Consider the following 14615-nt stretch of genomic DNA (forward strand, 5'->3'; position numbering starts at 1 on the left):
AAGGAGAAGTGTTGCTTCCTTTTGAAGAGCCCAAGGAACTGTCATCTGCTCTTTATTTGCAGAAATAACATATTAAATATTAATTAATGCCCACTGGGTTGGCCTTTCCATGACTACCTGCCCGCTTAACTAGCTGCGGCGGTAATTCTGAGAGGAGGTTCCAGCCTGGGCGACCGGCAGGCAATAGAAGACCTGGGCAACATTTTTCACACTCACCCTGGCATCAAGCAGTTGCTCTCAAAACGTAGCAATTTAGTTTTAATTTAGACGTCTCCTTCCTAGGGAAAGGCAGCCCACAGTGAGCCTGCAATCCACCACTCGGCCGCGTTCCACAGCAAGGCATAAGGAAAGCTCTTTCAGGAACCATCTAGTCCCCTCCTCACCTAGCCAAAGTGACTGCCTAGCATGATTGACAAGAGCGGCTGCAAACTAAGTATTGCTGGAAGAGATTCTTGAGGAAGTGAAAAAGAGGCTGGAGTAGATGCTAACATAGTCAAGGCAGGGGAAGGACAGAGAGACAAGTTAGAGACAGGGGAGAACTGCAGGAGAACCTGGAGTGGCTCTAAAAAAAAAAAAAAAATCAAAACCCTTTTTTTCCTTTACTGTTCATTACCCTCTAGATGCTCAGATTCTTCTGTCTGCCCCTACACCAGGGATGGATTGGATTCTCTACATGCATAGTGTCTAGATCTCTCCCTTCCATCTGTAAGCAGACCAATACCATATCTGCCTCCCCTCCACCCAAACCCTCTGGGTCCTCTCTAGTCCTCCATCACTCTTCCCAAAATGAAACCAAAAGGGCTACTTCCACAGTAAGGTGCCACTCCGTAAAGAGAGATCTGCCGTTGTGCTGGCCCAGAGCAGACCGTGCTGTCATTCAATTGACCGGGTTGCTCCTTCCCCCTTGCTCCAGGGCAGACCAAGGGCAGGGCTGGTGGAGACAGAAGCTGCAGGAACCTTTTTCTTGATACCGCTTCCTTGCCCCTCCACACTGGCTCAGCAGTGCTGGCTGGCACGTGGGGGTTTTGGGTTGGGGAGAGGCAGTCAAGGCCCAGCCCGTGCCCAGAGCCCTGGCCAGGAGGACACTAGTAGCTCTCCACTGATTGCTTTATCCCTCCTCCCGCTCACACACACGCAAACTGACCTGAAATGTGGGTAGCCCACACAAAGGGGCAAGGTGCACCTGACCGCCTCTCCCCTCCCCCCATGCACCTAGGTAGATAGGTCAGCTCACAAGCAAACCCAAGATGAGTACAGGTGGCAGGATCCGGCCCAAAGCTTTCACTGCTCTCCCACTGCCAAACTTCATCGGAAATATCTTACAAAAGAAGAATAAGGTTAAGTGGTTCGCCCTTTTCCAAATCCTTCAATTTCATCTCTGTTGTAGCTGTTCCTCCTGGCTACCTTCGATTATTTCTGCCTCCCAGCGGAAAGGCTCTACAACCTCTGTGTGTCTTCCATAGATAAAAACACTCAGCTGTTGTGTGTCAGCAGTTCCAGTTTTCTGGTTTCCAAAGTGGCAAAGGAAAACCAACAGCAAACTTCGGAGGTGCAACGTACATCTGTTGTTCGCCAGCACACTCCTCACCCCCTGTGGCCATTTATTTGTGCAGCTGCATGTTGGCTTGCAGCGGGGGGCTGAAAGCTCAAACTGCTTTTTTTGTTTCAAAATCAAAACCCAACAACAAAAGCCACAGATTGCAACGTTCTCCTCAGAGGTTATTTTGAGGCAAATATTTTGCCTTTGTTTCCAGACTCTTTTAAAAGCATATGTCATTTTCTATATTACTGCTCCAAACAATTTCAGATGCGTAAAAATGAATGTCATGTTGTGGGAATTAGTCAACAGAGCAATATAAGTAATACATTTGTAGGGTACATCCCCTTAGGTAATGGCTGTCCCAACTCCACCAATGCAATGGTGATTGCACACAAGTCAATCATTAACATTTAGCACTTATCAGACCTTTGTTTACCAGCAGAAAGGGCCAAGTTTTCCAAAGGAGACTCCAGCGTCAACATCGGCAGAACATGCTACAAGTGAAAAAACTTGCGTGTGAGGGTGCATAGACATCTGTGCACACACTCATTTTGAATGCAAGTACCTTTCTGTGACTGTGAAGTCCTGTTCTTTGCACAGAAGAAGCTGCCTCTGCACACAAGACGGGCACAGTTCAGAAGGCACCTTTAAAGACTTCTCTGTAGGTACATTAAAAAAAAATGTTATTTATATGTAAAACTCTCTGTTTACAGGGCTCATGCTCAGCTGGATCTGCTGGGGAGTGAGATTAAAACTACGAGGGTTAGGCCTTGTATCTCCCATTTCCTTCAGTTTGCGCCCAGTGGGAGGAGACCAGAAGACTGAGGGATTTAACCCTGGATATGAAATTGCATAGCATTTAGCAAGCAGTAGTAAAGACCCTCATATTACCATGCAGCAAAGCTAGCTACAAGAAGGGGCTGCGGAAGTGCACACTATGCTGCTCACGGAAACAGCCAGGCAGACTAGCTGAAAAGCTGGCAGCAGGTATCTCTGCACTTTCACCCTCCCATTGCTTATCACCAAAATTAAAAGGCATCTGAAAGGTGTGTGTGCACAGAAGCATTGTTAGAGAGATTGCTTTGGGTGACTGAATTCAATGAGGAGACACTTTCACGCTGCGCAAAAATGTCAAATATCATTTTATAACACACTTCATACGCAATTCCCCATGCTGTCTCTAGCTCTCCTTCCCCAATTGTTGTGTTAATAGAGCTGAATGGTGAAAACACCAAGGAGGGAGAAAATTTTAAAGGAAGGGGATGAAGTTAAAAAAAAAAAAAATAAGATTTTAGCTAAACTTCAGGAAACACTTCCAGAGAAGGTGCCCCATTCTTTTTACCCTTTCCTCATAGGTCATGTTTTCTAAACCTCTTCTAATTTCTCCTCTGGACTCTCCCCAATTTGTCCATATCTTTCCTAAAGTGCGGCACCCAGAATTGGACACAGTGGTCTACTGACGCCTCACCAGTGCTGAGTAGAGTGGGACAATTATCTCCTATGTCTTATATAATGACCTTCCTGTCAATACACCCCAGAATATTAGCTTTTTTTGCAACTGCCTCACGCTGTTGGCTCATATTCAATTTATGACCCACTCTACCTCCCCCCATCAGTGCTACTGCCTGATCCGTTCTTCCCCATTTTGTGTTGATTTTCCCTTCCTAAGTGAAGTTCTTTGCCCTTGTATTGAGGTTCATATTGTTGTATCCACAAACTGATCCACATGCCTTATAATTCCCTGAGAGAAACCCACACACACACATACACCCACCCCCCTTCTCTACTTCCACATATTAAATAGCAGAGTATTGCAATAAAATCACATATTAAGACTCTGGTATTTTCATAAAATCTGCAGTACGCTAGGAAGATTGGATGGCTAAAAGATATGCCTGTAAGTTGCTGACCTTGTTGTAGGAATCACTGGGTGAAATTCTATGGCCTGGTTTATGCAGAAGTTCACACTAGATGATCATAATGGCCTCTTCTGCCTTCCTACATAGACTAATTATCTACATGAACAACTTTTTGCAAACCATTAGCCTGTTTGGTGCTGGTTTGCTTATTGTATTTCCCTTCTCCCTCCACTTACTAATTCATAATATTCAGTAATTAGCAAATTGACAGTAATTAGTGAGTTTCTCCATATAGAAGAAAGCTTCCAACCAAGACAGCAAAAAATTAGGTTTTTCCCTAGGCACTTTGGCTATTAGACAGGTTGTGTTGTGGATTCCTAGATTCCAAGGCCATTGTGATCATCTCGTCTGACTTCCTGAATTGCACAGGCCAGAGAACTGCCCAAAAGTAATTCCTGTTTACACTAGAGCAGATCTTTTAGAAAAACATCCAACCTCAATTCTCCATCATTAGCAATTTTTCTACCCACCCCGTTCCTTGGTAAATTGTTTCAAGTGTTCGCTACCCTCCCAGTTAAGATGTATGCCTTATTTCCATTCTGAATTTGTCTAACTTCAACTTCCAACCATTGGCTCTTGTAGACCTTTATCTGCTAGACTGAAGCTCATTATCAAATATTTGTCCCCCTCGTAGGTATGTCTGGACTGTGATCAAGTCACTCCTGCACTTTCCAGGGGAAACAAAATGTGCCTTTTTCCTCAAAATACACACCCACAAAACTGAAGTCAACATGGGCCAGAAAAACAACCTCCAGTTCTGAAAGAAAGCAACACTAGGCACCTTGGGAAACTCCCCCAAACAAAGCCTAGCATGCTGGATAGAAGGTTTATCTACAACTCAACTGCAAAGTTTAGTATAAGGTCAGATCTACTCTACAGCCTTCTTTTGGCACAGGTCTGCCAGTCAGAGGTGCAGTAAGGTGTGGTCTCCAACCAGCATGGATGTGCTGGCAGAAACCCATCGCGTAGACACAGCTATAAAAGCACAGTTGCACTTTTACCAGTGCAGCTTGTTTCACTCGGAGGGGTGGCTTTACTAACTCAGTACAGAGTGCAGCTTTGCCCGAATAGCCACATCCACACTGGAGTGCTTTGCCGGCGTGGGTTACCAGCCTTCTAACGCACTCAGCGCACACACGATCTGACAGTATTTATCCACATACTTCCAAGCACCGGAGCACTGTACATGGAATGGCATCTGCTAAACACAGGGGGGAAAAGTGATCCGGAGAGTAGCCGAGTTACCAGCTGGCCCAGGGATAAAGCAGTCCCCACAGAGCTGTGTGCTGCAGGAAGCAACACTCGAAGCATTTCTATGTCAACATTTTTTAAAAAGTTATGTTTTAATGCATTTACCCTTAACCCTCCACTGTGTGGAGGCCTCAAAACATCAGTTTTGCCAGGCTCCTCCTTTAGCCCTTAGAGCAGTGGGCCTCTACTATTCAGGCGGGGGCAGGTATTGACACCAGCTAACCCAGTGCCAGATACAGGAAGGACCTAACCAGACCATTTGTAGCTGTCAGCCCTTTGGCAGGACACCAGATCTGCTGAACATGCGAAAGCTGTGTTCGCCTCTCCAGCGCTATCCTTCTTATTCACCAACCAAATCATTAAAACCAAACACACTCCATCAAAGGTCTTCTCTGAAGCTGTAGGACTGGGGTCAAGTACACGTGTGTGTTACACAATACCCTGAAGTGTGCTGCTGACAACACGGAGGAGTTAGCACAACAAATAAACACACTCAGTGCACTCAATCGAACCCAGCCAGGGACTGTTGGTTAGTTTCACGTGACAATATTAAAAAGAACTTGAAATCCGGGCACTGATTGGTGGGAGAGGGGAATGAGGTCTGATCACATCTAAACAGCGAGGGGACCATCCACCCTGTTCCTGCCAAACCCAACGGTCAAAGCCCAAACACTCTCCAGCTCCTTCCAGCAGACTGTGACACAACACGGCTGCTTGGCATTTTTCTTTCATTTGCTGTGTCAAAGAAAAAGCAGCTCTCACCAAGATGGCAACAAGCTCATGAAGCTTAAGTCTCCTCTGTCCATGCAGCCTGAAAGATGTACCTGGAAAAAAGCTTCCCGCTAGTTCCCCTGCTCCATTCTGGAGCTGGAAAAAGAGAATGATGGAGGGTCCCCGTTAGCAGGTCAGAAGGGAAATACAGGCTGAACTGAGAGACTTGCTCAGGAGTCGCTCGGAAGTGAACCTGAGAAGCCTCATTTCCAAACAAAGGGTGACCCTGCAAAAAAAGCAGATGAAGGGTACGCTCCCACACCAGTGCAGAGGAATTAGCAGAAAGGGAATGAGTCTGTAGCTAAAAATAAGGCTCACGTTACTTAGCATCAGTGTAAGCAATGGGCTGGGAAGGTGTGAGGGAATCAGGAACGGGACGGGCCTTTCACCGCTAAGTCACCGGCCAGGCTGGCAGTGACGAATTGTTTAGTGGCCTGTGTAGCAAGAAATATTCTTAAATTTAGATGTGTACGCATGTAGGACAGCCCCCAGCGGCAGAACCTTGGCTCCTGAGCTCAAACTGTGGCCACTCGTGCTTCTGGCTCTGAAGGCCCGTGGTTTGGGCGCCTGTGTCAGCCAAGAGAGCAGCTGTCCGTCACACCCCTACCACAGAACTCACACGTCCCCTACCAGCATTTTCAGGACTGGATGGGCCGTGAGAATTCTCCACTCAGTTGTAGAGGGGCTCCCTCCACAACAGGGTTGTGTCCCGTTGTCCTACCGCCTCGGTCCCAGGGTTGGCTGCAAAAGGAACAGGCAACCCTTTCTCCTGCTGCACAAAGCTAGCTATGTGGGGGACTGAGAGGTACACTTGCATTTGTAGTCACATCTGTAGTATCCTCATATCGGGGAGCAAATCCCTAAACAGTGTAGTGGGGTCCAATGTGAGAGCCACCCTCCCTCCGATGTCCAGACAGCATCATGCTCTTAACCCTTCCTTCCAGCACTTCACAGCCCTCCCCAGCCCAGGCTCCCCACAGCCAGCTCCTGACTGGTGTAGACACCCCCATTTAGGGTGACCAGATGGCAAGTGTAAAAAATCAGGATTGGGGTGGGGGGGTAATAGGTGCCTATATAAGAAAAAGCCCCAAATATTGGGATTGTGCCTATAAAATTGGGACATCTGTCACCCTAGCCCCATTCCACCTCCTTTCCTGACCTTGGGTCTCTGTCTTCTCCCATGAGTAAGAGGCAGGGGACCTTTATATACAGAGTTTCCTGCAGGACACATGACTAGGAGCCAGCATGCGACTTCCCACTACAGCTCCATTTGGAAAGGGGCCAAGGTGCTCTGGGACGTGTGCACATGCCTCTGTTCGATGCAGCGACAGAGCCCATCACCGGAAGGGCCAGAGCCCCATGACATGATGCAGAAAGGTACCTTTTCAAAATCTCTGCACACGACCTAGTTATTCCCCACTTCCACTTGTAGTGGCAACAGAATGTATATTTAGCCACCACATTTGGTTAAACTTTAATCTCCTGCTCCCACTGTTTCTATTTTTAACTGGCATTCTGGTGCATTGTAGCATAGAATCATAGAATATCAGGGTTGGAAGGGACCTCAGGAGGTCATCTAGTCCAACCCCCTGCTCAAAGCAGGACCGATCCCCAATTAAATCATCCCAGTCAGGGCTTTGTCAAGCCTGACCTTAAAAACTTCTAAGGAAGGAGATTCTACCACCTACCTACGTAACCCATTCCAGTGCTTCAACACCCTCCTAGTGAAAAAGTTTTTCCTAATATCCAACCTAAACCTCCCACACTGCAACTTGAGACTGTTACTCCTTGTTCTGTCATCAGCTACCACTGAGAACAGTCTAGAGCCATCCTCTTTGGAACCTCCTTTCAGGTAGTTGAAAGCAGCTATCAAATCCCCCCTCATTCTTCTCTTCCGTAGACTAAACATCCCCAGTTCCCTCAGCCTCTCCTCATAAGTCATGTGTTCCAGTCCCCTCAGCATTTTTGTTGCCCTCCACTGGACTCTTTCCAATTTTTCCACATCCTTCTTGTAGTGTGGGGCCCAAAACTGGACACAGTACTCCAGATGAGGCCTCACCAATGTCGAATAGAGGGGAACGTTCACATCCCTCCATCTGCTGGCAATGCCCCTACTTATACAGCCCAAAATGCTATTGGCCTTCTGGGCAACAAGGGCACACTGTTGACTCATATCCTGCTTCTCGTCCACTGTAACCCCTAGGTCCTTTCCTGCAGAACTGCTGCCGAGCCATTCGGTCCCTAGTCTGTAGCGGTGCATGGGATTCTTCCGTCCAAAGTGCAGGACTCTGCACTTGTCCTTGTGGAACCTCATCAGATTTCTTTTGGCCCAATCCTCTAATTTGTCTAGGTCCCTCTGCATCCTATCCCTACCCTCCAGCGTATCTACCTCTCCTCCCAGGTTCGTGTCATCAGCAAACTTGCTGAGGGTGCAATCCATGCCATCCTCCAGATCATTTATGAAGATATTGAACAAAACTGGCCCCAGGACCGACCCTTGGGGCACTCCACTTGATACCGGCTGCCAACTAGACATGGAGCCATTGATCGCTACCCGTTGAGCCCGACAATCTAGCCAGCTTTCCATCCACCTTGTAGTCCATTCATCCAGCCCATATATCTTTAACTTGCTGGCAAGAATACTGTGGGAGACAGTGTCAAATGCTTTGCTAAAGTCAAGGAACAACATGTCCACTGCTTTCCCTTCATCCACAGAACCAGTTATCTCGTCATAGAAGGCAATTAGATTAGTCAGGCATGACTTGCCCTTGGTGAATCCATGCTGACTGTTCCTGACCACTTTCCTCTCCCTTAAGTGCTTCAGAATTTATTCCTTGAGGATCTGCTCCATGATTTTTCCCGGGACTGAGGTAAGGCTGACTGGCCTGTAGTTCCCCGGATCTTCCGTCTCCCCTTTTTTAAAGATGGGCACTACATTAGCCTTTTTCCAGTCATCCGGGACTTCCCCCGATCGCCATGAGTTTTCAAAGATAATGGCCAATGGCTCTGTAATCACATCCGCCAGCTCCTTTAGCACTCTCGGATGCAGCACATCTGGCCCCATGGACTTGTGCACGTCCAGCTTTTCTAAATAGTCCAGAACCACATTTCCATCTCCAGTTCAATCCCCTTTCTTGTAGCAGTTGCTGAAATTAATCAGTTTCCATGGTAAAAAAAGTTAGACCTTCCAGACTGGCCTGAAGTGCACTGGCAAAATCATTGCAGGGAATCTTACATGGCTGTGCCCCCCACACGGCCCGGCTGTGCCCCCCACACGGCCCGGCTGTGCCCCCCACACGGCCCGGCTGTGCCCCCCACACGGCCCGGCTGTGCCCCCCACACGGCCCGGCTTCCTTGTAGACATCAGGATTCACCAAGAAAAAAAGGAAATCATTCATTAAACCACCACTATGGTTTTTCAGAACAGCTGGCTTTAAAAGTGGCAGATTTTCACACTAACTGTTTTATTAGTTTTCAGTAAGTAATTATACTTGATATTGTTGCCTTGTCAACTTCCTGTCATTCCTTCCTGGGAAAGTTACAGTGATTGGTGCAAGGCTGACCGTGCAAAGCAAAAGGGAGGTGTGAAATTGATTGAAATGTTTTTTCCTGGGGGCAGGAGAGGGTTTGACAAACATGCATGACTTTAATTAAATCTGAGAGCTAATATTGTGATTGAGATTCTTGAAAAAAATATGTATTTTTTTCCGATAAACACCCACGGCATTAAGATAATCAGGGATGACTTTGTATATTAATGACCAAGAGTCTAAATTGTAATAGAGGCGAATTCTCATCAAGTATTGCAGTAATGGATAGGGCTAGCTCTTTTAATACAGACTGGATTGTGGCATGATAATTAAGATGGGTCAGGATCAATAGATTCTTTAGGGCTCAGAGGAAACCCTGTAGATTAGCCACCCACTAAAGACAGATTTTTAAAAACTACAACTCATCTCCTGACAGTTAGTTCATCAGTGTGACAAAAGATGAAATGATCAGCTATTTCAGCTAGGGTAGATGTTTAAGAAGTATCTCCAGGGACAACAGAACAGTCTGTGAGGTCTTCAACAGCATGATTCGAATAACTATTTTAGCACTTAGAAGTGCTTGGCAAGGGTTAATTAACCCTTGGAAAAACAGGTTAGCCAGTGCAGGAGGTATATTAAATACGAACATTTTACAGATGGGGAAACTGAGGCAGTAACTTAGTCAAGGTACCAGAGGCAGTTGGGCGCACAGCTGGGATGACAGCTCAGGTTCCCAACCTTCTGCTCAAGCCTCAGCACTTCTTCTGTGACACTGAGGTGGTTTCCCCTCAACTGGCCTCAAGTTACCACCTATCTGAAGGTCTTTATTATAAAACCTCAAAAATATACAACTAGGTCACATGACTGTAATAGTGCTGAAATTTGAGGTTCATGTGAAAGGGCAACAGTTTCACTGGCTAAACAATTATCAGCCAAAAGAGGCAGTGGAACTCTTCTCAAAAGCTTTGTTGTGCGTACAAGACACAAAAACAGAATATTTATTGAGGGGCAATTTGCATTCAAAATCTGCCCCCACAATTAACATTTCAAGCAGGGGTTGAAATTTTTACTGGCAATCTGGCTCACCAGTGTCTCTCCCAATGACTTCACATTGCAAACCCATTAACAGGAGATCAGCTGCTGAATTTACTTACATCAGAAGCAGGACCTTTATCAGCACCCGGGCAGGAGAAAGTAACAAATTCATGGCACCGCTTGTGTACAACGAAGCAGCAAACTGCAAAGAGAATGTAGTGAAAATGTCAATCAAAAGGTAAATGAAAGGCTTGTAACTAGTTACATCAGGACTAGAGGTTTTTCCACAGGAAACATGCTGGATTATTACATTTCATTTTCTATTTCTTTGTAAGACATGTCTAATAAGCCTCCTATCAGAGCCGTTTTTCAAAAGTGTTTTCTATCAGCAGTCAGAATTAACAGCGTTATTCAGTTATTTCTCAGCAAAAAGACACCCACAACTCCTAAGGCAGGTCATTTTTCAACAAGACCATGGTGGAATTTAAGAACAGCCTGTAGCATGGTATCAACAGAGGTTGCATTTCACTGCAACTTCATTGACATGAAAAGCTGAATGAGCATCATAAACAACTACTGGAAAGCGTGGATCACATCTACTTCCACTTAACTTAGCATCACTTATGTTGGATGCTCTGAAGTTACCTCAGGAATAAATCATCCTGCCATGCTCAGACTCCCACCTCTCTCAAGGTGAATGTACACTACAGGAGAGAAAGAGCATCAGCAGATAGACAAGAGGGCTGTACAGCACAATAGACATTGAGCTTTAAAGGGGTGGGCAGATAAGTTTGTGGGAGGAAAACTCTCTCCTCCAGCACCAGAGGCTCAGTAATTTGCCATACTATGAAAGCAGTTGTCCCTTCCTCTTCTCTAAAGCTTTTCGAATTTACAGGAGGAACCCATCCACAGATTCAGGGCCTGTGTGTGGAGGTCTTCCCTCTAGGAATATCACGAATAAATAAGACACAGTATGCTAAGGCCAAGGTTTTCAAACCTGGATGCCTAAAATTCCATCTACATGCCCTGATCCAGCAAAGCACTTAAAGAACATGCCTAACTTTAAACATGCAAGTCACACCACTGAAGTCTATGGGACTACTTATTCTCTGTGTATATATAAAGTCTGCTGCAGTTTCCACGGTATGCATCCGATGAAGTGAGCTGTAGCTCACGAAAGCTTATGCTCAAATAAATTGGTTAGTCTCTAAGATGCCACAAGTACTCCTTTTCTTTTTGCAAATACAGACTAACACGGCTGTTACTCTGAAACCTGAAGTATGTGAGAACATGGTTTGCTGGATCAGGGCTGCCTATAGGCAGCGAAATCAAAGTGGCCTGGCCAGTTTGCTGAAAGCACTTTGACTTAGATGCCTAAATACTAATTTAACTGTAGGCACCCAGGGGTGAAAGCATAAGCCTCAGGGTTTCTGCACAGTTCCAGGCTTTATACTGGCTTACTGAAAATAACGGATATTTACTCCCATCTTACAAAACATTCACACCAGCTTCTCTTGAAGAAAAACAAAGACTACGGGTACTCTGAGTCACATACCTAAGGTGCAAACACTGGCAAACTGTGAAGGTAAAGAAACCAAGGCATTAAGTCCAGAGTTCAATGTGGTCTTGCAAACAAGATTGGGGGAGGTAGGGGGGGAGCTGAAAATAGTAAGCTTGAAAGTATTTGGCTATATTGTTAAAAGCCCACGTGTTTAAATGATTATACGCCATCTGTGCTCTTGTAAAGTGCAGAGGGGTGGGTGCTCAGCAATTCCCTGGAGCTTAGCGGTGCGCCTTGTATGACAGGGCCCTTCATTTACAAAGAAGGGAGCTTTTAAATTCAACCACTCTTCTCTCTGATCAACAAATGCACGTCCCTAACAGAACCACATGAATAACTACCAGCAGACAATGCGAAGTTAGACCCCTCCTGCTTCCAGATTGCAATTTTCTCATGTTCATAAAGGCACATTTGTTTTAAACACTGGAGAGTGGTCATGAATATTTGAAATTTGAATGGCATCGCTAAGTCCTGTTTGTCTAAAAAGTCACATCACCTTGTTTCTGTTTGGAGCAGAATGAGCATTCAAGCTTAAACACACCACCACGTGCAGATGTGATGGCCATCATCCTGGCTGACAATCCAGGGACTGAACCAAGGATCTGGACAGCTACAACCAGCAGCTGCTACAGATTGAGCTAAAGAGCCCAGGCTCTGCAGGTGGGGCGATAGACTCATGGCCACTGCAGACTGAGCGCAGAGGGCTGTGAATCTCGAACATCCACCAGTAGCTGTGAGCAGGGATCCAACCGAGGACAGTCAGCACCAAACCCACAGGTTTCTACTGCTTGAGCGAAAGGCAGAGTCACTAAGCTTGGAGTCAGTGGCAAGCGCTTCTAGGGCCTGGTTACAGAAAGCAGAAGGAGACAATCACATGCCTAAGGCAATATCTTACTCAGGCACTTCCCATGCAGACTGGTGCGTGCCCACAATTTAAACTATCGTGTCTGAATTTGCACCCTCTAGGACTGGGATTATTTGACATTTCACAGAAGAACCAATCCACAACAGAGCACAGTGCTGAAGGATTTGAATGAGTAGTTGAAGAAAGTGTGTGTTAAATCCCTCGGCACTACCAGTCACCAGCAGTTCCTGGGTTAAACAAAGTAACCTTGGCAAGACAAGATGCCCAGTGAAATGCTGCTTGGCCAAATGCACCCGGTCTCCTGCGTCTTCTCTCCCTCCCATCCTCGCCCAGCTCTGCGCTACCTACCAGGTGTTCAGTAGGCACAGTGAGCTCTCTACCTGGCGGCATAAGTAGAACTGAATGGCAGCTGTGAACTTGGCATGGTCTTTAGCTAGCGAAGAACTTATCTGGGTTGCAAGGCAACTTTGACGATGACTCTTCTGGCCACATCACGTTAAAACTCCATACCCCGCCACATGAGCCTCTTCTCTCCTAAAGCACAATTCCTTCCCCTGAGCAGCTTTGAAATTAAATTCAAGAGCAAAAGAAAATACATGGTGCAAAAAAGTTCAACAAAGAAGCGTGGAAGGTATGTAACAGAGAGATGGGAATCACTGATGTGTGCATTTATGAAAATGAAGGCTTGATTACATGGGTACAGGACATCTTTTTTGAAGGAACAAAACACAGAGCAAGTGAAACCTGCAGCTGAACCTCACAGTCCCCTCATTGTAGCTAGATGTAGTGGGGCGTGTGCTCTTCCAATTCCCAACGTTTCATTATGAAAGAAGTGAAGGTAGACAGGTTTTTATGAGAGGCACGATTACTGCCAGTAATTCCTTCCTCCCGAAGGAACTTGGATTGGCTCCTCCAAGCCCCACAAGTATCTGGTTTCTTGAACCACTGAGCCTCCTTCACAGGTTCTCCTCTGCTCTCGGTTACTCATCTGCTTACAAAGGCAGCACAATCTGGGAAGCAGGAAGGAAGAAATTAAGAATCTATTCGCAACGATCTCCCTGAACCTGGGTACAAATTAAAATATGCCTCCAAGACACACTCAAGTGCAGGTGCCCTCAGGATGTTGCAAGGTGAAGGGTAAATTCCATTGTGGCTTCTTTAATTTTTGCTTGGACTGTAACAAGTGAGGTTGTTCCTGGACTGAGTGGCCCTTTGCTGTACAACTTTCCTCCCCACCCTCCAAATATGAAGGAAAAAGGAAAAAAAAAAAAAACTCTGCTGTTGAATGCAAGCTTCACTCTGAAAATCGAAAAGGCAGGCAGCAGTGCTCTCTTCCCAATACTGTGCTCAGGGTCATCAAATCTAATTCATGCCTTGCCTGGCTCAAGGGAATCCACACTATAAATTTGAGTCAAGTAGTTTGGATTGAGCCTATATTCAAGATGTACAGGAATGGTATTAAATGTCACTTATTATAATAAGTGGATAGCAATAGACTGCTGACAACAAAAGCAGTGCTTGCCAACAATGGACAATAAAAGATGGAGCACCTTAAAAAGAGTGGATTAGAATGGAGACGATTAAAAGATAAATCTGTAGGTTGTGCTTTAAATTATTAGTGGCCAGTTTGTTAAATGTCTTCGATTCTACTAAGGGGCTGGCTTCAGTTCACTTTCCTAACAAAAGTTTAGACTGTATTTCACTTCAGCTCTCCTCAACTGTTAATAATATGAAGCTGGATACTCAAGTGGGGACTGGATTACGCAGATTTGACAGTGTGTCATGGAACTTTTCAACTTTATGAAGCTGCCCCAACTCGATTCTGGCTGAGAGCTGCAACTCCCTAACAGCGGAGTGCTTTATACAGAATGGCTGAGTGGTCTAAAGTCTAGTTCCTAATAGAATAGTGACCACCCACCTACCACCTGTATGTGAGAAGCCATCGAGACTGAATTCTCCTTCAGAAGGTCAGAGCTTCTGGTTGGGTTGAAGCAGCCTGACAGTATGGTGTGGAGAAAATACTACAGACAGCCACCACAGCAGAGAATTTGGGCTATAGGTCAAGGAGTCCAGTCTCCATCAGGCAACTTCAGCCTGCATTAGAACTTCTTGATCTTTTGATACTGAACTCACCAACCCAAAT

The 14615-nt window shown here is 45.9% G+C and overlaps 1 protein-coding gene across 3 annotated transcripts in view; it reads right to left on the bottom strand.

Moving 5' to 3' along the window:
- PRKCB (protein kinase C beta) overlaps nucleotides 1-14615 on the bottom strand; it is a 249941-nt gene that overhangs the window by 146985 nt on the left and 88341 nt on the right. For 2 of the 3 annotated variants that reach the window (XM_073361648.1, XM_073361647.1), the window contains exon 3: nucleotides 10166-10248. The exons of the other annotated variant lie outside the window; for it this stretch is intronic. In XM_073361648.1, coding sequence (XP_073217749.1) covers nucleotides 10166-10248 — 83 coding nt within the window. The remainder of the gene's footprint in view (nucleotides 1-10165; nucleotides 10249-14615) is intronic. 3 annotated transcript variants of the gene reach the window in all.

Source organism: Lepidochelys kempii, chromosome 10, assembly GCF_965140265.1.
Source record: "Lepidochelys kempii isolate rLepKem1 chromosome 10, rLepKem1.hap2, whole genome shotgun sequence".
Classification (NCBI taxonomy): Eukaryota; Metazoa; Chordata; order Testudines; family Cheloniidae; genus Lepidochelys; species Lepidochelys kempii.